The following is a 19,494-nucleotide window of genomic DNA, read 5'->3' on the forward strand; positions in this document are numbered from 1 at the left end:
GAATTTGGCGGTTTTGAGACCTCACCTTACATTGAAAAAAAAAACTGTTTAACTTTGCCGACGCGCATGGCTAAGACGGCGCGCGCGCATACCAGAAACCGGAGACTTTTTTGGGGGGCCTTAATCTATTCCCTCATTGGTAAAGGTTTCCTTCAGCGAAAATGTCTTTTACATTTTACAAGTATTTGTATACAAAGCTTTCTGTAAATTCAAGCAAGAAGGGAAAAACGACCACGAGACAAAATCACTGAGCTGAACTTCTGATATTCTGTGGTCACGCATGGTATGCTGGTAATCTGAGTCATGCATGCGCGAAGTGGTAAAAGCCGTCCAGGTCCGGGTACCCATACAATTTCATGCGTCGAGTGTTTCTACGCAACTCTGGAGCGTGGCTATGTATACACGATAGTCATGTTCACTAGTCTGGTGGTTAAAGATGGAGTAGTAAATAGAGACTAGTTGTCGGTGTTTCTAATAAACAGAGACTAATAATTTAACTCTAACCAATTAATAACATTAGACACAGATTGATACAGGTTTGCTTTCTGAAATTATTAATTTATTTCTTCCTGTCCTTTCATCTTTGCCGTATCCCAATAATTTTTGACTCGCCAGCCGCGCTACTTATGGAATAGTTTGACTAGCCGCCGCTTTTTTTAGTAGCATTTGGCTAGTGGGCTACCGCTTAAGTCCAACCCTGCCTTATATGGATATTGGCATGGCATGCGATGTGGCATAGGAGTAATGTGACACAGAATGCAGCGGTGCCAGAATTTAGGATTCCATGAAATAGGCCTATGGACTCATTGATGGTATTCCGCATGCCTAAGTGAAGAGACAGTAATAAGGAGAGTAACTGGCCATGTGCGAGGGTTCGTACAATGAGTAAATGGTGCCAGATTTCATAGGGTTAAAATATCATGTGACACTGTTTTAAAGCATCAGGTTTTATGAACTGTTTAAGGGTGTTCAAGGGTTAATAACATTCTAAAATGTCACGTATGAATGATTCCCTTGTTTCATTATGCCGATGAATAATAACAAATGTCACAAAGAAACAGTGAACAATGGTTCCTCATATTAAAAATACATGTAGTTTGGACCATCGTATGTTGTTGAATAACATGTCTGTGAGAAGCCTGTTCCACAAATGTAACAACAGTATCTCAATAGTGTGAACCCTCTGATGATAATAAAGACTACTTCCCTGTGAAAACCTTTTGCCAAAAATGTCACAAGTAAGTGGTTTTTCATTAGTGTGAATCAGTTGATGTCTTTGTAGGATGCTGTTTTGCACAAAGGCTTTACCGCAAATGTCACAAACGAATGTTTTGTCTTTAGCGTGACCTCTCTGATGCTGTTGAGTTTTACTTCTCTGTGAGAAGCATTAGCCACAAATGTCACAAACAAATGGTTTCTGGTTGGTGTGGACCTTCCGATTTTGTTGAAGTTAACATTTCTGTGAAAAGTTTTTGCCACAAATGTCACCAACAAAGGGGTGTCTCGTTAGTGTGGACAACTGTACATGTATGTTTTCTTAGGTCGCCACTTTGGGCGACGCCCTTGCCAGAAGTGTCACCGACAAATGGTTTCTAGTTAGTGTGTACCTCCTGATGTATTTATAGGGTGATTTTACACGAGAAGCCTTCACAGCAAATGTCACAAATGGTTTCTCCTTCATATGGATCATCCGATGATTTTGTAGAATGCCTTTAAGCGAGAAGCCTTTGCCACAAATGTCACAAACAAATGGTTTCTCATAACTGTGGATCCTCCAATGTCTTGGTAGGATGCCTTTAACCATTTCTCTTTAGTGTGTACAACCGTATGTTTCTTTAGTTCACCCCTCTTAGCGAAGCCTTTGCCACGTTACAAAGAAATGATTTCTCGTTGGTGTGGACCCTCTGATGTATCTGTAAGGTGCTGTTACGTGTGAAGCCTTTTCCACAAATGTCACAAACAAATGGTTTTTCTTTAGTGTGGACAACCGTATGCTTTCTTAGGTCACCACTTTGAGCAAAGACTTTGCCACAAATTTCACAAAGAAATGGTTTCTTGTTTGTGTGGAGCCTTCGATGTCTTTGTTGGGAGCTGTTACAGGAAAAGCCTTTGCCACAAATGTCACAAACAAATGGTTTCTCGTTAGTGTGGACCCTCTGATGTATTTGTAGGGTGCCGTTCAATGGGAAGCCTTTGCCACAAATGTCACAAACAAATAATTTCTCTGCAGTGTGGATAACTGTATGTTTTCTTAGGTAGCAACTTTGAACGAAGCCTTTGCCACAAATGTCACAAACAAATGGTTTCTCGTTACTGTGAATCCACCGATGTCTTGGTAGGGCGTCTTTATTCCAGAAGCCTTTGCCACAAATATCACAAAAAAATGGTTTCTCTTTTATAGTGTGGATCCTCTGATGTCTTTGTAGGGCACCGTTACGTGGGAAGCCTTTGCCACAAATGTCACAAACAAATGGTTTCTCTTCAGTGTGGACAACTTGATGGTTTCTTAGGTCAGCACTTTGAGCAAAGCCTTTGCCGCAAATGTCACACACAAATGGTTTCTTGTTAGTGTGTACAAACTGATGTATGTGAAGGGTGCTGTTACGCGAGAAGCCTTTGCCACATATGTCACAAACAAATGGTTTCTCGTTAGTGTGGACCCTCTGATGTATTTGTAGGGTGCTATTACGCGAGAAGCCTTTGCCACAAATGTCACAAACAAATGGTTTCTCGTCAGTGTGGACAATCATATGTTTTCTTAGCTCACCACTCTCAGCGAAGCCTTTGCCACAAATAGATGTTTTTTCCCTCGTGTGGATCCTCCGATGACTTTGTAGGGAGTCATTACGCGAGAAGCCTTTACCACAAATGTCACAAACAAATGGTTTCTCTCCAGTGTGGACAATCATATGTTTTCTAAGGTAGCCACTCTCAGCGAAACTTTTGCCACAATTGTCACAAACAAAAGGTTTCTCTCCAGAGTGCACAACCATATGTCTTCTTAAGTGGCCACTTTGATTGAAGCCTTTGCCACAAATGTCACAAACAAATGGTTTCTCGTTAGTGTGGACCCTCTTATGTATTTGTAGGGTGCTGTACCATGGGAAGCCTTTGCCACAAATGTCACAAACAAATGGTTTCTCTGCAGTGTGGATAACTGTATGTTTTCTTAGGTCGCTACTTTGAACGAAGCCTTTGCCACAAATGTCACAAACAAATGGTTTCTCGCTACTGTGGATCCACCGGTGTCTTGGTAGGGCGTCTTTATTCCAGAAGCCTTTGCCACAGATATCACAAAAAAATGGTTTCTCTATTATAGTGTGGATCCTCTGATGTCTTTGTAGGGCGCTGTTACGTGGGAAGCCTTTGCCACAAATGTCACAAACAAATGGTTTCTCTTCAGTGTGGACAACTTTATGGTTTCTTAGGTCAGCACTTTGAGCAAAGCCTTTGCCACAAATGTCACACACAAATGGTTTCTCATTAGTGTGTACCAACTGATGTATGTGAAGGGTGCTGTTATGCGAGAAGCCTTTACCACAAATGTCACAAACAAATGGTTTCTTGTTAGTGTGGACCATCTGATGTATTTGTAGGGTGCTATTACGCGAGAAGCTTTTTCCACAAATGTCACAAACAAATGTTTTTTCCCTCGTGTGGATCCTCCGATGACGTCGTAAGGTGTCATTACGCGAGAAGCCTTTGCCACAAATGTCACAAACAAATGGTTTCTCGTTAGTGCTATTCTTTTGTGTGCCCTCTGGTGGAACATCATTTTTGTTGGTCTTGTTGGGAGCAGTCATTGTAGCTAATACAGGCTTCCAAGAATGTAAGACGGCTTTAAGTGCTAGTGGGCTCCTGGATGGTAAAAAAAGGGCAAGTATGAGTGTGTTAAAAACCTCCCTCAGAGTGGCAAAGGTTTCCTTCAGAGAAAGTTGAACAAAAGCCTTTGCACTAAGAAGTGAATTCAAGTGAAACTGAGCATAATCTTCTTTCGGTTTAAACACTGTCCCCATAATCTCAGTTAGATATACATACCAGCCAGAACATTGTCCTTTTGTACTTGAAGATGGACTGGAAGGGGAGGGGGGGGGAACATTCGTGCTTTTTAAAACCAAGGAAATGATTTTATAAGACAACCCTTCCCGTTACACTACTCATTGTATTTTATCCATGAATTTTAAGAAAGATATGGTAACTAAAGAGGAAATGGGCACCCCTAGCCTCCTCCTCTCAAGCTTCCCTGAAGAATAGAAACATTGAGTTCTTATCCACTGGTGTTTGTACGTCCCAGCTTAAAGATGTATTGTCTGTATTGTCAACCACTCGATATGGGGATTTTTTTTAACCCCCCCCCCCCCTCCACCCCGTTGTGAAAAGTTCTGCAGTGGAAATTGAAATTGGGACTGTGTTACATGCACATGCTCAAGAATTTCACCACTCATTCATGTGAGCAGGAAAAAATGGCCGCCAGCATGTGAATCAGTTCGTGTTAAGTCAAAGACAAGTCTCTGTCCTTATCTAAATGCTACAAAGGGAGTAACTACCTGCAGGGCCACGCCAGAGCAAGGTTTTTTTTTTTATGTACTTGGAGCCTTGGATCAAGCCGGGGTCAGTGGGCATAAAGTACAATAATATGCAGACGCGTAAAAAGTGTTAAGTACAGCGATTGCACTTGTCTTCTCAAGGAAGAAAGAGCGCACTTGTGACGGGGCACTGGAGCCGCGGAGGTACTAGGTGCGGAGCCGCGGAGTTGCAGAGTCGCGCGCCAGTAGAGGGCGCAATTCTCGGCGGTGGGATATCCATATGAATGATCCCAGGACTACATTTTTTTGAGAACGAAGCATCTATATCCATATTAATGGAGGCATGGAGCCGTGGAGGCGCGGAGCCTTGGAGTCGAATGAGTATGCTTCTAAAGCAAAAAAATCCTACAAACTAAGCCTAAATGTGAAAATCAAAATTTGGCAAAGTCGACACGATTTTTGTACATGTGGATGTGTGGCCTAAGGCCCTATGTTTACGGAGGCAGTCCAGTAAATAGGCCACATTTATGGGGCTAGGACTAGGTCAGCATCACATATGGAATTCCTGAACCCCTGGGTCAATAGAGAAGGACACATAAAAATGTAGGCGTGAAATAAGCTTCTGTAACGAGGTAAAACGTAACAAAAATCTGGTCCAAATTTTGGGTGGTCTTATGTAGAGAATTCTCATCCTGGACGTCAGTCGAATTGCAATGAAGACTCCGTCCAACCTGGGCTATAGTATAATCAACAATCATGACAAAAGACATTGGTTCTTGCGGTGATTTCATTCTTTCCAATCCATTGTATATTTACCGTACCTTCCTCTATAACTTCAGTGAGGTGTGTCCAATAATGCTTCTCTTCTCGCTCCAAAGTAGCCTAGTTCTAGGCTAGCTTTTCCCTGAGCAACAACTTTTTGAAAATAAAACAGGAGTTGCAATGTACATCGCGCAATCCCGCACAAGCTGGAAGTCGGTCGGTCGGTCACATAAGTGACTGAGCGCCCTCAAGAGTGCGAGTTCGACCAGTCTTTCGGGCACGCCCACCAAAGTGGAAACTGGCTGCAGTGATAAACAAAGAAAGCACGTTTGTCATTTTATTTTATCCTATCCAGCTTTTCTCGTAAACTGTAACGATTACCAACAGTACTCCTTAAAGTAGCTTGGACCCTACTATCGCCAGACCATGTCCGAATGTTAAAAAGGCGATAAGTTGGGTCCAAGTTACTCGCACTACCTCAGCCCTCATCAGCTCATCATAGCCCCATAAATGTGGCCTATTTACTGGACTGCCTCCGTAAACATAGGCCACACATCCACATGTACAAAAATCGTGTCGACTTTGCCAAATTTTGATTTTCACATTTAGGCTTACTTTGTAGGTTTTTTTTGCTTTAGAAGCATTTTCACCCTCTATATAGGCTAGTCAGAAAGTGCTGCCTTTTTCAGATGTCTAATTTTTGTGAAATTTCATGTTGAAATTTTGATACGCAAACGTGTAAAAATGAATCTGCAAATTTCACGAAAAATATACATCTGAAAAAGGCAGCACTTTCTGATTAGCCTATATAGAGGGTGAGAATGCTTCTAAAGCAAAAAAAACTACAAAGTAAGCCTAAATGTGAAAATCAAAATTTGGCAAAGTCGACACGATTTTTGTACATGTGGATGTGTGGCCTATGTTTACGGAGGCAGTCCAGTAAATAGGCCACATTTATGGGGCTAAATTATGACAACCTGGTCCTAACTGGAGTTACCCAGCCCTAAATTTTATCATTGGGTTTAAATGACAACCCAATGATACAATTTAGGGCCGGTAACTCCAGCTAGGGCTGAGGTACATGTAACTCTACTTCTTGAGTCAGAAGGCTGCTCATTCCAGAAGTAAAGTAACTCCAGCTTATTCATCATTAAAAAAAACAGGTAAACAAAGTGTGATGTCATCATCAGTACAGAGGTTAGTATTCAGAGGTTAGTATTCTGAAGTTGCGATGGCAGAAAAGTGTCCATTTTCTTTCAACCTCAAAACTCTCCTGTCACAAAAATGTCGGCCCCATAATTTCCCATGTGTATTATTTTGGTTAGGTATTGAGAATTTTGCTGGGTTAAGAGCGAGAAAAGCTGGCTGGATTTTGTTTTGCATGTTTTTTAGCACTTAAGTTCGAATCATATCTGGCGTTGTAAATCAGACGTTATATAAGCTGTGAAGCATAGGTGAAGAATCAGAAGGATTTCCATATACGAAGTTCACTCAACACCCTGTGTACAAACCCTATGAGATTGGACTGAAAAATTCTAAGTGTTTTTTAAGAAAATGCTTGTATTTTCTCACTGCTCAAAAATTGACTTTGATGACATGAAATTGCTATCTGGGGGCTTGTTAGTCAATACAGAGGAAAATTAGTGAACTTCGCATATGGTAATCTTGCCGAAGAATCAAACTTGGTGGCGAGAATTAAAGCACCCTCAGTCCACTGACGCCTATTAATTCCTTAAAATGACAAACTGTTTTTCTGCAGGTATTTCATCCTATGCAGGCAGACCTCGGCAAGTGCAGTCAACATGCTGAAAGTCATGAACCATAGGCTAGTCGCAAGAGTCAAACAATTTCAACCCATCACCCTCGCCTGTGGGACGAATCTGAGGAAATGTCATACCTCTGCAAAAAAAGATGACAGCGAGTTGCCATGGCAACGGGACTACTACAAGTACTTCTTGGAGATACAGACGAGATTTTCCGACAACGACCAATACGGTCATGTCAACAACGCGACTTACTATTCCTACTTTGACACCGTCATCAACCATTATCTCATCAAGTGTTGCGGATTGAACACCGATCTTAGGACATCCAACACGGTAGGCTTCATGGTGCATACGGATTGCAGCTACAGAACCCCCGTCAGCTTTCCAGAGGTTGCTCTAGCTGGGTTATGTATCTCGCATATCGGTCGGTCAAGCATACATTACACCGTCGCCATTTTCCCCGAACTATCTCAACAAGCCCCCGACGGTACCTCAAATAAAACAGAGCCTGGTTTGGGTTCCTGGATGGATAAAGTTAACTTCGCCAACCACTCTTTGACTGCTTGTGCTGTCGGACATTGCGTTCATGTCTTTGTTAACACTGACACAAACAGACCAGTTCCATTACCGGATAACGTGAGAGCATCTCTGGAGAAAATTTCCGTCGAAAAGCAGCAGAAGCCTACTTCAGATAGCAAACTTTAACTGTAGATGGAATTCAGGTGTAAGAAAAGCCAAATTTATCGTTATGAAAGTGTGGTCCCAGATAGAGGGGTGAACCTACATTTTTAGTTTGTCTTTATATTTCCATTCATACATTCATGCGTATATCCTGCTAGGTGAAAGCCAAGCACATTACCAATACACGGTAATGACAATGAAGAACAATACAAAGAAAGACATCCAGAGAAGGACTGGCCTTCAGGAGTAGGACATTTTGATGTACAGGTCCATTGCTAATGCACGTAAACATTATAACTCTGCCTACGGGCACATTTTCTTAAACCACCTTCAATTATGTTTTCTTCCAAAAGACACCATTTGAGGTGGAATAATTTCACAAGGTATTTAGTACCAGTCCCGAGTCCTATATGGGTCATTCCACCCGGTTGGGGAACAATGTGTGACATATGACCATATTATTAAGAAAGGCACGAATGCCTTGTTAGCAGTTGCTCAACATAATATTTGTTGTTGGGTGTTTCATTACTGCAGAAAGTTTTCAATCATTTCAATGTATTTTGCCAAAAATATGAGCAAAAATGTCATTTCGGACGTAACACCGTGTCAATGTTATGACATTTGTACCTTTTTAAAAATTTCTGTGAAACATTACCCTACTCGTATGAAAAAAAAACAAAGAACAAAAATTCTTTTTTATCTGACAAAAAGTGAGAGATTTTATTAAAACTAGGTGCCAGTGAATCATCACATTTTTATGAAATGTCAAATCTTCCACAAGACAAGTTTTTTTTTGGTCATGAATACATAATGTGTCAACTTTTACAAAGTGTGCAAATGCCAAATCGTGAATTTCATGTACAGTGTGGTTTTAACTTTTAAGGAAAATACTTCATGCTCTGTACTGTGCAGTGTACACTGTTCATCATTCATTAGAAACTGAAAACTGTAGTAAATATTCAGTTAACTAATTTAAAATAAAGATAGCTTTAGATTATTTAAGAAATATTTAAGTAGGCAATACCATAAGTAACAGTGCTAGTATGTTGACAGTTTTAAGGTCCAAATTTCCTCACGCACAAGGAAGAAGTCAACTTAATATCGAAAATGTGTTATACACATTTTACACAAATAAACAAATGTGCTATTCTAAATTTATTCTGTACACTGCTTTGCCTTTTTGTTGTTTCTCAAATTACTGTCTATTTGGTCCATAGAAAAATGTACAGGAAAAGTACCGGTGGTATATAGAATGTCAGTTAACTTCGCCTAAATAAAACCTAACGTAATAACTGCCTTAAAAACAGAGGAATTAATATTTGGTGCAATTTGTATGAATCAATTTATTACAGAAGAATGCTTCAATAAAACAATAATCGCTTATAACACATCCTCCACAATGATGTTGAAACTTTGTGTAGTGCTCTATGATAATATGACGAATCCCAATTTTTGAGGAATAGGGGCACTCATTATAGCCGTTTCATGTGTTTGGTAGACCAGAGTGTACAGCAGACATTTTGTGGACCCTTATTTCACGAAGAAAATCAGTTTGGTTGAGAATAATAATTCATGTACCCAAGAATGTATACCCTGAACTGAAACAATACTTAAAACATTTTGTCTAATATCTGGAAAGGCAAACCACTTACTACTGATTTGGAACTGAGAAATGCTGAATATAAATGCCGAAGATGACAAGTTAGCACACAATTGAACAAAATAGCACAAAAAACGTTGGTCTCACACACACACACAGATTACCAGTTTTTCCAAAAAAAGAAATTTAAGAAATTTGGACCCAAATGCACTATTTGTAACAAAAAAATGCTGAATATACATGCCAAAGATAACCCTGCTCTTAAATTCTTAAGTTAGCACACAATTAAACAAAATAGCACAAAAATGTTGGTCACACACACACACAGATAACCAGTTTTCCAAAAAGAAATTTGGGATTTTGTACCCAAATGCACTACTTGTAACAAAAAATGCTGAATATACATGTACTTACCGAAGATAACCCTGCTCTTAAATTCACCAAGTTAGCACACAATTAAATAAAATACCACAACAAATTTGGTCACACACATACACACAGATTTATAACCAGTGTTTCCAAAAAGAATTGTAGGCTTTTGTACCCAAATGCAGTAATTCTAAGAATACAATGACCCTTTGGACATCACCAGTTTTAAATGCAACATCTTATCTCTGTGGCTGTATTACACATATTGTTAATGTTCTAATTTGGTAGGAAATTAGAAATTTCACTTTCAAAATGTTATGTTAACCCTCTCGTGTCCAATAGCAAATACTACCAAGGTACGTCTGCTGTTTTTTTTAGAAAAATACCTAGTCAACTGCTAGCAGAACATGAAGCACAAAATTTGTTAGCACCAAATTGATTTTTGTTTTAATTACCAACCGTCTTAACCCTAAAATTCTTGAAATGAAACTTGTAAATGTGTACAATGTACTAACAAAGTGGACATACACAGATAAGGGTTCTTTCACCATCTGAGAGTTCATCTTAACTTTGGAATTTGTTCTACCCCACTTGAAGTGACTACATGTACTTCTATTGAGAAATGGTTCCGAGAAGAACAAAAGGTTTTTAATTCAGTGTTTTGGTCAAGATTTAGTCTTGATGCCAGGACGTCCTTAAGTTGTGCGGTACATCAGAGTGTACGGACTAGGCACCAACTCGCAAAAACAATGATTTTTTACAAATATGCCAACAGACCGCAAGTTCACATGCAGTTCATTGGCCAAGGCACTAAAGGCCCTCTGTTGCACAATGTTTGACATGTATGCTGCAGTACCTTCTCTCATGAATAAAACGCTAAGAACGCCTTGCATCAAGACTAGTCAGCATTAGGAAAACGTGTCCACAAATTTTGCCTGAAAATATTCTCTCCTCCGTGCAAAGCCTCAAATTTTGTACTAATTTCTACTGCCATTCTGAAATTTCCTCCACCATCAAATTAACAAATATACCTCATCTTGTGAAAAGTTAACAACAAATGTACAATAACTCTATGCTTCAATATGTTGCATACCATGTGTTGAGGACGTATCGTTCAGGGCTTGTTATAAATTATTTTACGTAATATTTATCTTTATGTATTGTTTAGCATTTTTTTTTTTACAATTTGTGTCAATTAGACACCAAATATACAAGTGGTTCTTACTATACATAACCCGTGTGAAGGAAGTATCGTTCGGGCTTCAACACAATTATTTTTTACATAATACATGTACATGTGTATTTATGTTCAATCAGCCTTTAGACATATTCCTAGGGATAGGATAGCAGGCAAATTTACACGTCACAATTCTGTGAATTTTTGACATACTTTCTCTTCATAATCTTTCGGAAGATACTCCAATCAAAATATAGATCAATTTAATCTTTTAGCAAAAAATCGGATATATACGTAAGGTAGAGATTATTCCAACGGCATTCATAAAATTACATCATAAAAGGAGTTGCGCTACATATACTGTACATGTATCCAAATCCTGAACCCGTCGTTTTAGACTAAGATAAGCTTGGGGAGGGGGTAAAGAATACGTGACTGAAAATCAACTTTCAGACCAGATTTCGGAGAAGGGGGGATTTACTTAGGACAATTTGGGAAAAGCTTTAATGTATTTTCAGAAAATGTAACTTGCTAAAAACTAAAAACGAAATTATTTCATGATTTAACATCAGTTTGAGGTAGCTCATCTCTGCAAGATGAAGGTCACAAATCAATGACGTCCAATGTTACTCCTGAGCCGATATAGACCATTATCATGTTGCAGCCATTTTGATTCTTTCCCATTCAAATCAACGTAACCAAAGCGAGGCTGGAAGGAAATATAGTCTGGTTCCTTTTTGCACAAAAAAATTGTCATTCAGTACTGTTATTGGATACAGGGAACATGACTAAAATGGTGGCAGCATGATAAAGGTCTATTTGCTAATAGCAGTGGACTAACATGCTACTTCAATCTATCTGGACCCATCACTGATTATAATACTGATTGGCGAGACTATTGGGGTCATTCCAGGATGTTCCCAGTGCATTCTGGGAAGGCTGAGGGGCCATCATACTCTCTTGAGTCATAGTACAGGCATAGGGATTGGTTAGTGTCAGCATGCCCGATGGGTTCGTCACAATGTACGCGCTGGTACTCGGCACGTCGTCCTGCGACAGCATGGCCATGCTGTCCTGTGACAGCATGTTGTCTTGAGACATCATGCTGTCTTGTGACATCATGTTGTCTTGTGACATCATGTTCTCTTGTGGCATCATGTTGTCTTGCGGCATCATGTTGTTTTGTGACATCATGTTGTTTTGTGACATCATGTTGTCTTGTGTCATCATGGGCATGGAATCCTGGGACAGACGTAGCATTTTGGGCTGCGGCTCTTGCGACATGCTCGGTACCCAGATGCTATTGGATGACTGAGGGAGAGACGGAATGCTAGTGATGTACTCTGTGAAGAAAAAAAAATGAAATGGACGACATTAAAGTACCACTAAGCTTTCTCAATGCTATAGAGTGAGATTTTATGTGAATACAGCACATCCGGGCGACATGTATGAATGAGTTTGTCTTACAGTCACTATATGGACATGTGAACAAAAGATGTCCACATGATGCAGGTTGTGTTGACATTATGTGGACTAAGCCGTGTCCAAATAACGTTTCGCCCTCTCTGGAAAACAGGTTTAGAGGCATTTTCGGGTTAGGGTTATCCGTCACAGAATGAAGAGAATCATTCAAGGAAATCAAAAAACAATGGGGGTTGAAAGAGTTTTCACAGTTTAAGTAAAATTATTTTTTGCACCGAGTTTTCTTAACTACACGAAAACAAAGGAATGTCCACATAGCGTATGTAAAACAATCATGGGTGGATCTACGTGTGTAACACGTGTGCAAACGTGCAATCTTTTTGCCTTTACTGTGTGTCCTGACTGGGCCCATCCAATCAAGGGCAACGAAAGGGTATTCCCAAAATAAAAGAATGAATTTAAATACAGAGCATAATTGAAAATATTGCAAATTGATGAATATGATATAAATGAAGATGTTGATCTCAACTTTAATTTATATTCTCCACCATAATACCCGCAAACCCTCATCTCGACCTCTGCCCAGTTCCGTCTCATTTTGCCAGAACACCAGGCGCGGTTCTACGGGGGGCTAGGGGGGCTTTAGCCCCCCCCCCCCAATTTTATCTAGCCCCCCCAAAAATAAAGTCCGTAAAAAAAAGTTGCATTAGCAAAAAGAAGGATTGTGATGTACATGCGAACAGTCTCCCCCTAAAGAAATAGTCGTGACAAGGGTGCATTTGTAGTTAATATAGTGTGAATGATTTTAGGATTTTATTGGCGCTCCCCACTGAAAATTTGGCATAAGCCCCCCCCCCCCCCCCCCCCCCCCCCCTCCACCTATTGATTTTCGGAGGCCTAAGTGTCTGGAGAAAATAACCGGTCTACATTTCAGCACGCCTCCCTGAAAAAAAATATGGATCCACCCTGCTAGCCCCCCCAAAATATTGGTTCTAGAACCGCGCCTGCAGAACACCTCACAGAGACTTTAAAATGACTCCGGAGTTACGGATGAAGCCATGCCATGGTCAGCACTCAGCACACCCATGGGCATGTCAGCAACCTGTGACATTTTGACAGGTTCCTTACCATTATAGCTGTAGTTTGGCGCTTGGGAGACGTTCTGCAGGATGTTTTTCATCCGCTCGGTGTTTCTGCGCATCACCTCGTTGTGGTCGACCATCGGGAAGGGATAATCCTTACCTGACGACACAAAAATCAAATAATGTGTTTGAAATCCCATTAGGAACAGAAACAATGCTACAAAACTTTCAAGTTTTAAATATTAAATTTTTAAAAAACATTTTTCAAGTAAGATACTGCTTTTTAATTTTTTTTCTTACCGATGATGCATTTCGCCTGTTCCTGGACCTCGAGGGGTGCTGTCCATGGCTTGCAGATGTACTTGGCAGAGAAGTTCTTCAAAGCTGGAATGTACTTTCTGGAATATGAAGAAATTGTTCCAAGTCACACAAAAGACCAAACAGATTGGACATCGCAAAATAGATCTCACCATCATTAGGTCATTTTTCTATCAAGCCAGCAACCTACGTATTTTAGTTTATAACATCTCACCCACAGATTCTGTATCTTGATTTGCAGAGAGTAAGTCACATGGCATTCGCTATTTTTGCTATCTTGCTATACCCGCAGCAACCTAGGTACTATACCCGCAGCAACCTTGGTACTATACCCGTAGCAACCAAAGTACTATACACATTGTGTGCAAATGCATACGGGTGCGTGCGTTGTGCGTATTGTTCCCAAGTGCTAGCGCTACAGAGCTGGGTTCAAACAGTTCGTGAAGGTGAAGGGGTAGTTTGGAAAAGTGCAAGTTAATTTTCAATTAATCTCATATTCTATTAGAGGAAAATTTAATTGTATTCAGATTGAATTAATCAGTTATTGCTTAAAATCAAGCAGAATCTGTGGGAGAGGTGTTATAAAACAAATATTGACTGCTTTATCTTGTGGTGTGGTAAAACTAGCCTCCCTCTGTGATCCATGGAGCATTTTACTTTCCCTCAGCTTCGCCTCGTGAAAAATAGAATGCTTTATGGATCATCTCAGGAGGCTAGTTTTACTACACCACTTGAAGTGTGTCTGCTCTTGTTTTCCAAAAATCACAGGCAACTCAAAAACACCAGTAGTATTTCACCTTACAATTTATTACAAATTTGTGACTTAGCATATAGACTTTTATCTCCCAAAAGCACAACATGTACCAAATTATTTTGAGCCAGAGTTCCAAAGTCAATGGTCTAAAGTTTACTGAAGTCGAAGCCTGAGAACTAAAGCCACAGACTCAAAAACCTGATTTTGTGAACTCACCGGATGAAGTCACCATTGGGATCTGTCTGCTGACCAAACTTGATCGGGCAGAAGGTGTAACAATGAAAGAACTGCTGGTAGAACGAGGAACAGGACAACCAGATCCAGTTGCCGGCATTCACGCTCCAATCAGCATCAAGCAATAGGTCCTCAAATACCTGTGGACAAAAGAAGAATTGAAAATCACACTGTGATTAGTGAGGGTGGAAATCGGTATAAATGTCATCTTGGGTATCCTGCTAATGTTAAGTATGGTACATAAATCCTAGGTTGATAGCGAGTATAATTCCACAACTTGCTACAATCCCACTAATAGACAGACAAACATGCAAACAGACCAACCATGCAAACAGACCAACCAACTGCCTCACCTTTGCCCCTTCCTCCCAGCTGATCCATAGATCTCCTCTCATCAAGAAGCAAGCCACAACTTGCTACAATCTCACTAACAGACAGACAAACATGCAAACACACCAACCAACTGCCTCACCTTTGCCCCTTTCTCCCAGCTGATCCACAGGTCTCCTCTCATCAAGAAGCAAGCCACAACTTGCTACAATCTCACTAACAGACAGACAAACATGCAAACAGACCAACCAACTGCCTCACCTTTGCCCCTTCCTCCCAGCTGATCCATAGATCTCCTCTCATCAAGAAGCAAGCCACAACTTGCTACAATCTCACTAACAGACAGACAAACATGCAAACAGAGCAACCAACTGCCTCACCTTTGCCCCTTCCTCCCAGCTGATCCACAGGTCTCCTCGGGTCAGGAAGCAGGCTACAGCTTGCTGCAATCTCACTAACAAACAGACAAACATGCAAACAGAGCAACCAACTGCCTCACCTTTGCCCCTTCCTCCCAGCTGATCCAAAGATCTCCTCTCATCAAGAAACCAGCCACAACTTGCTACAATCTCACTAACAGACAGACAAACATGCAAACAGACCAACCAACTGCCTCACCTTGAGTCCATCCTCCCAGCTGATCCATAGATCTCCTCTCATTAAGAAACAAGCCACAACTTGCTGCAATCCCACTCACAGACAGACAAACATGCAAACAGACCAACCAACTGCCTCACCTTTGCCCCTTCCTCCCAGCTGATCCACAGGTCTCCTCGGGTCAGGAAGCAGGCTACAGCGTGCCTAGCCACAGGATGCACCCATCCTTCTTGCTTCAACTGAGTCATGATGGCATCGATCCATGGGAACCCAGTCTGGCCCTGCAATGGGTGGTCAAATGAAACGTACGTACTGCTAAAGCTAAAAAGTTCATTCATTATCAGGGCCCCAAATTTTGGAACTCATTCAATCAAACTCTTAGAATTGTCAACAGTAGGCCTTTATTTAAGAAGAAGCTAAAGTCTCTGCTTATGGAAAGTTACAATAATGCTTAATGCTTAATTTTAGTTTTACTTATTATTTGCTGTGAACATATTCTTCTTATGATTTCCCATGTAGGTTCTGATTGTACTTGATTTGTTTTGTCTTGTCCCGTTTGTGTTGGTCCCTTGTATATGTGTGTTTGTGTAACTTAAAGTGTACTTCATTGTGTAGTTAAGTTAAAGGTACAAATGTATTTAATATATATTTTTTTCTACACATAATGGACTTCTCCACTTGACAAGCTTGCTTTTTGGAGAAGCCCACCGCTTAATCTTATCCTGTTATCTAAATGATTGTTTAAACCGTTTCCCTTCAAATGATTAAGTGGAAATAAATATGAATGAAATATGAATGAATGAATGAAAGGTTTAGGGGAATCCCCCATGTCTAGCTTGTGGTGCACAAGATTTAAAAAAAATCCTTTACATAAACCATAAATAATACTGACTGGGTTTCCTTTCAATCAATATTTTGTTGAACAAAGAAGAAACCTGACTTGTGCAGGATTTGAGCCTGCAACCTATGGAACACTATTTCAGTGCTCTACCAGCTGAGCTATCCAGCGTTTTGTTGGTAGTGTCCCAATTTGTCAATATCTTTGTTCAAGGGCCCTAGTTAGGCCACAAAAAAAGTCTCCGGTTTCTGGTATGGAGCTTGCCCCAAAAGTGGTGCGGCGACGCGTTTTTCTTTTTTTTTTTACCTGTTTTTTTTTTTTGGCTTCAAATGTCGGCTGATGACTGCAAATGGTGCCCGACTAAACTTAGTGCAAATATATGGGAGTCCAGAGAGGCCACATAAATCTTATTCTCGATCATAACCCCTTCTAAAAACACGTTAAAATTGTGCAGCAGCAGAATTCCAGTCAAACCAGTGAGTTTGGCGGTTTTGAAACATCATCTTGTATTGAAAAAAAAACTTTTTTCATTTTGCCGACGCGCATGGCTACGGCGACGCGTGCGCATACCAGAAACCGGAGACTTTTTTTTTTTGGCCTTAGAAGCCAGTAACTCGTTTGCGCAATGTAGCCAGGGATCACATCCAGAGTCACAACGCCAGCAAAATTAGTCATGGGCCTTATTCACGATCCGGCCATATTGGATTAAGAGTGAGGTATAATCTTCATTTTTGGAACTTGTGTAGAGAAATGAAAGCAATGACGTTACAAATTAATACCAGTCTGCTCTGATGAATAATGTAAAATTTGTGATTAAACAAACTCTAATGCACTATGCCACATTTGTAAAAACAAAAATGAAAGTGAGGCTATAGTGAATAAATAGTCTGGCACCATCCCATTCAACAGTTCACAATCAATGAAATACATTCAGGGAACACGACAAAAATGGCCAACTTGTGCATAAGGCCCATGCCGAAACCCTTGAAAATGGCAATCGGGAATCTCTTAATACATGTAGCTAATGAGACATGTAGTAACATGTAGTGCATCACTCAGGCCACTTTAGAATTCTTTACATATTGAGCAGAAAATCTGGGTTCAGTGCTGGACTGCCAAGACATGTATGCATGGGGAGTCAGGTTGGCGTAGCGGTACTTTCCTCCCACCTCTAAAACTGTAACTTCTTCTCATTGTCTTCTCTCCACAGGTTTCTTCAGGCTTGCGAGCTACAGTGCCTAGGGCGCTTTTGAGGAATCCTTGGTTTCATTACCAGAAATGATTAATAATAATAATAATAATAATGTAGCATCTAGTGAAAAGACAAGCTGTCCAACTACAAGTATTAGCAGGGAAAAAACAATAACAAAGGAATGTCTTTAAAGTTCATTGAATAGTTAGTGTCTTGACTTGGCACTGTATGACTTGTGATTGGCCTGTGATGTACTTGTTAGGACTTGTGATGAAATACTTTTGAGTAAATACAACAATGCTCTTGACACATTAATCTTACATTTCTCCATCTCTGCAGAGCTTCCTCGTTCTTCTCCCAGGGAATCTGGATGCAGATGGGGTTGCCAACCATCTCGTCCAGTTTGGGGTTGTCGTAGCCCAGCGTGAAGAAGAACTCACGCCAGTACAGCTGACCGTGAAGGAACAGGGGGATGTTGTTTGTCTTCTTCGTCTGGAAAATGGAAGAGAGAGCAAACGGACAATAGCAGGGACGTTGCATGCAAAGATTTTTTCTTTTGGAAGAGGTGGGGGGATTTTTGTGTTCAACGTATTGTCAACCTTGAGCAAGAGATCATATAAGAAGTTGCAGTTTTGTGATAAAAAAAATGAGGAAAATTTGTTTTTAGTTCCAGTCTCAGTGGTAATTTCTAATGTGGGTGAATTGATTTTATTCGCCCCTTCCCCCCCCCCCCCCCAAAAAAACGAACAACAACGCAAAAGAAAACAAAAACAAAAAACAAACCAAAAACAAACCAAAAACAAACCAAAAACACATACACAAACTTCTGTCTGAAGTGGAGTGAAATTCTTTGTCATCATGGTTATGAATGTCTTCAGGAAATGTGTCAAAATTTACCCAAAATGAGCTTCATTTGTAACTTTTCAAAATTTGTCAAAATACAGAAAGCTGCAAAATTGTTGCCTCAAATGGTCCTGATAAATTTATGTTCACTTTAAATCTATAGAATCAGCCTTAGTAAAGAAAGGTATAAATAAGCTAAGTGGACAAGTTAACAAAGTCTGTACGTGTTTTCTTCAAGATTTCGGATTAAGGGATGCCACTTTTATGGATGTGCATTGTGTCATTTTGTAGGTCCTATCACTTGCAAAAAGTGGGCCCAGTTTGGATAAGTCATTACTGGGGCCCACTGGCCATGATGTATGTAGTGGAATCATATAGTATAGTGGAATCACCCACCTCAAAAATATTTTTAATTAGGTGAGGCAAGTTTTAATCACTTTTGATGGCCAGTCTTGATAATTTTCGTGGCGCAAATGAAAATAATCCAGGTACAAAATAAACACGATTCCTTGCTCTATACTATTATGATGCTCCATTAATCAGCACCCCAAAAAAATTGGCGAAATAATTTTTCCGACCTACTGACGCTATTTTGAAAGGCATGTAATCGGAAGCAAAAGTAAATTTTTTTTCTCCACCTTAATTTCTTACTTTGAAACTTATTTGTAAATGTAATCCATACTTTTCTAGTTCAGGAAGCTTTAACACAGGTTGTGAAAATGAAACGTTGATTTTTTTTAAGTTAACAATTTTGATTATTTTCTTTTAATAATTACAAAAATATTAATGTTAAGATCTTCTCTGAATTTTAAGGAAAATCTTAAGTTAAAGACCCCCAGATTTGCTCGGAAATGCACCAGAGAGCTTCTAAAGTTCAAACATTTTCGGGGCCCTTAAAACGCCGAACCCCACGCCATGGCTTCGCAGTTTGTTGAATCACAGCAAAACTTCCCCACAGGTATGAAAAAATCCTGGGGAGAACCCTGGGCAGAACGAATTAATT

The 19,494-nt window shown here is 40.1% G+C and overlaps 3 protein-coding genes across 12 annotated transcripts in view; 1 reads left to right on the plus strand and 2 right to left on the minus strand.

Annotated features, from left to right (window-relative positions):
- Positions 1 to 1,004: 1,004 nt before the first annotated feature.
- On the minus strand, positions 1,005 to 5,524 carry LOC119741975 (zinc finger protein 227-like). Of its 4 annotated transcripts, none has more exons than XM_038217953.1 (3): positions 5,348 to 5,524; positions 3,039 to 3,858; positions 1,005 to 2,627 (listed from the first exon to the last, which is right to left on the minus strand). In XM_038217953.1, the coding sequence occupies exons 2-3, from the start codon at positions 3,801 to 3,803 to the stop codon at positions 1,836 to 1,838; spliced, it is 1,557 nt and encodes a 518-aa protein (XP_038073881.1). In that variant the 5' UTR covers positions 3,804 to 3,858; positions 5,348 to 5,524; the 3' UTR covers positions 1,005 to 1,835. The 4 variants fall into 4 exon arrangements, with proteins under 4 accessions (XP_038073881.1, XP_038073882.1, XP_038073879.1 ...); XM_038217954.1 differs by having other exon boundaries at positions 1,005 to 3,074; positions 3,582 to 3,858; positions 5,348 to 5,523; XM_038217951.1 differs by having other exon boundaries at positions 1,005 to 3,858; positions 5,348 to 5,523.
- Positions 5,525 to 5,543: 19 nt separating this feature from the next.
- On the plus strand, positions 5,544 to 8,302 carry LOC119741976. 6 transcript variants are annotated; one of them, XM_038217957.1, is made up of 2 exons: positions 5,544 to 5,611; positions 7,048 to 8,302. In XM_038217957.1, the coding sequence occupies exon 2, from the start codon at positions 7,091 to 7,093 to the stop codon at positions 7,757 to 7,759; it is 669 nt and encodes a 222-aa protein (XP_038073885.1). In that variant the 5' UTR covers positions 5,544 to 5,611; positions 7,048 to 7,090; the 3' UTR covers positions 7,760 to 8,302. The 6 variants fall into 6 exon arrangements, with proteins under 6 accessions (XP_038073885.1, XP_038073889.1, XP_038073883.1 ...); XM_038217961.1 differs by having other exon boundaries at positions 5,560 to 5,611; positions 7,066 to 8,302; XM_038217955.1 differs by lacking the exon at positions 5,544 to 5,611 and adding an exon at positions 6,231 to 6,485.
- A 125-nt stretch (positions 8,303 to 8,427) lies between these two features.
- The window catches only part of LOC119741977 (cryptochrome-1-like), a 31,305-nt gene continuing 20,238 nt past the window's right edge, over positions 8,428 to 19,494 (minus strand). Inside the window, exons 6-12 of one of the 2 annotated variants that reach the window (XM_038217963.1) lie at positions 17,970 to 18,140; positions 15,794 to 15,899; positions 15,402 to 15,436; positions 14,674 to 14,831; positions 13,686 to 13,783; positions 13,432 to 13,545; positions 8,428 to 12,224 (exon numbers count right to left, since the gene is read on the minus strand). In XM_038217963.1, the coding sequence (XP_038073891.1) occupies positions 11,749 to 12,224; positions 13,432 to 13,545; positions 13,686 to 13,783; positions 14,674 to 14,831; positions 15,402 to 15,436; positions 15,794 to 15,899; positions 17,970 to 18,140 (1,158 nt within the window). In that variant the 3' untranslated portion in view covers positions 8,428 to 11,748. Of the gene's footprint in view, positions 12,225 to 13,431; positions 13,546 to 13,685; positions 13,784 to 14,673; positions 14,832 to 15,401; positions 15,437 to 15,758; positions 15,900 to 17,969; positions 18,141 to 19,494 lie in introns of both variants that reach the window. The other variant, XM_038217962.1, reaches the window with a different exon arrangement.

The sequence above is a fragment of the Patiria miniata genome, unplaced genomic scaffold (assembly GCF_015706575.1).
Source record: "Patiria miniata isolate m_02_andy unplaced genomic scaffold, ASM1570657v1 HiC_scaffold_5, whole genome shotgun sequence".
NCBI classification, from domain to species: domain Eukaryota; kingdom Metazoa; phylum Echinodermata; class Asteroidea; order Valvatida; family Asterinidae; genus Patiria; species Patiria miniata.

Excerpts from the sequence above, each read along its gene's own strand:
- LOC119741975 (XM_038217951.1), bottom strand. The coding sequence starts at position 3,803 with ATGACTGCTCCCAACAAGACCAACAAAAATGATGTTCCACCAGAGGGC.
- LOC119741976 (XM_038217955.1), top strand. The coding sequence starts at position 6,466 with ATGTCATCATCAGTACAGAG. Across the intron at positions 6,486-7,047 it reads ATGTCATCATCAGTACAGAG|GTATTTCATCCTATGCAGGC; the intron begins GTTAGTATTCAG and ends GTTTTTCTGCAG.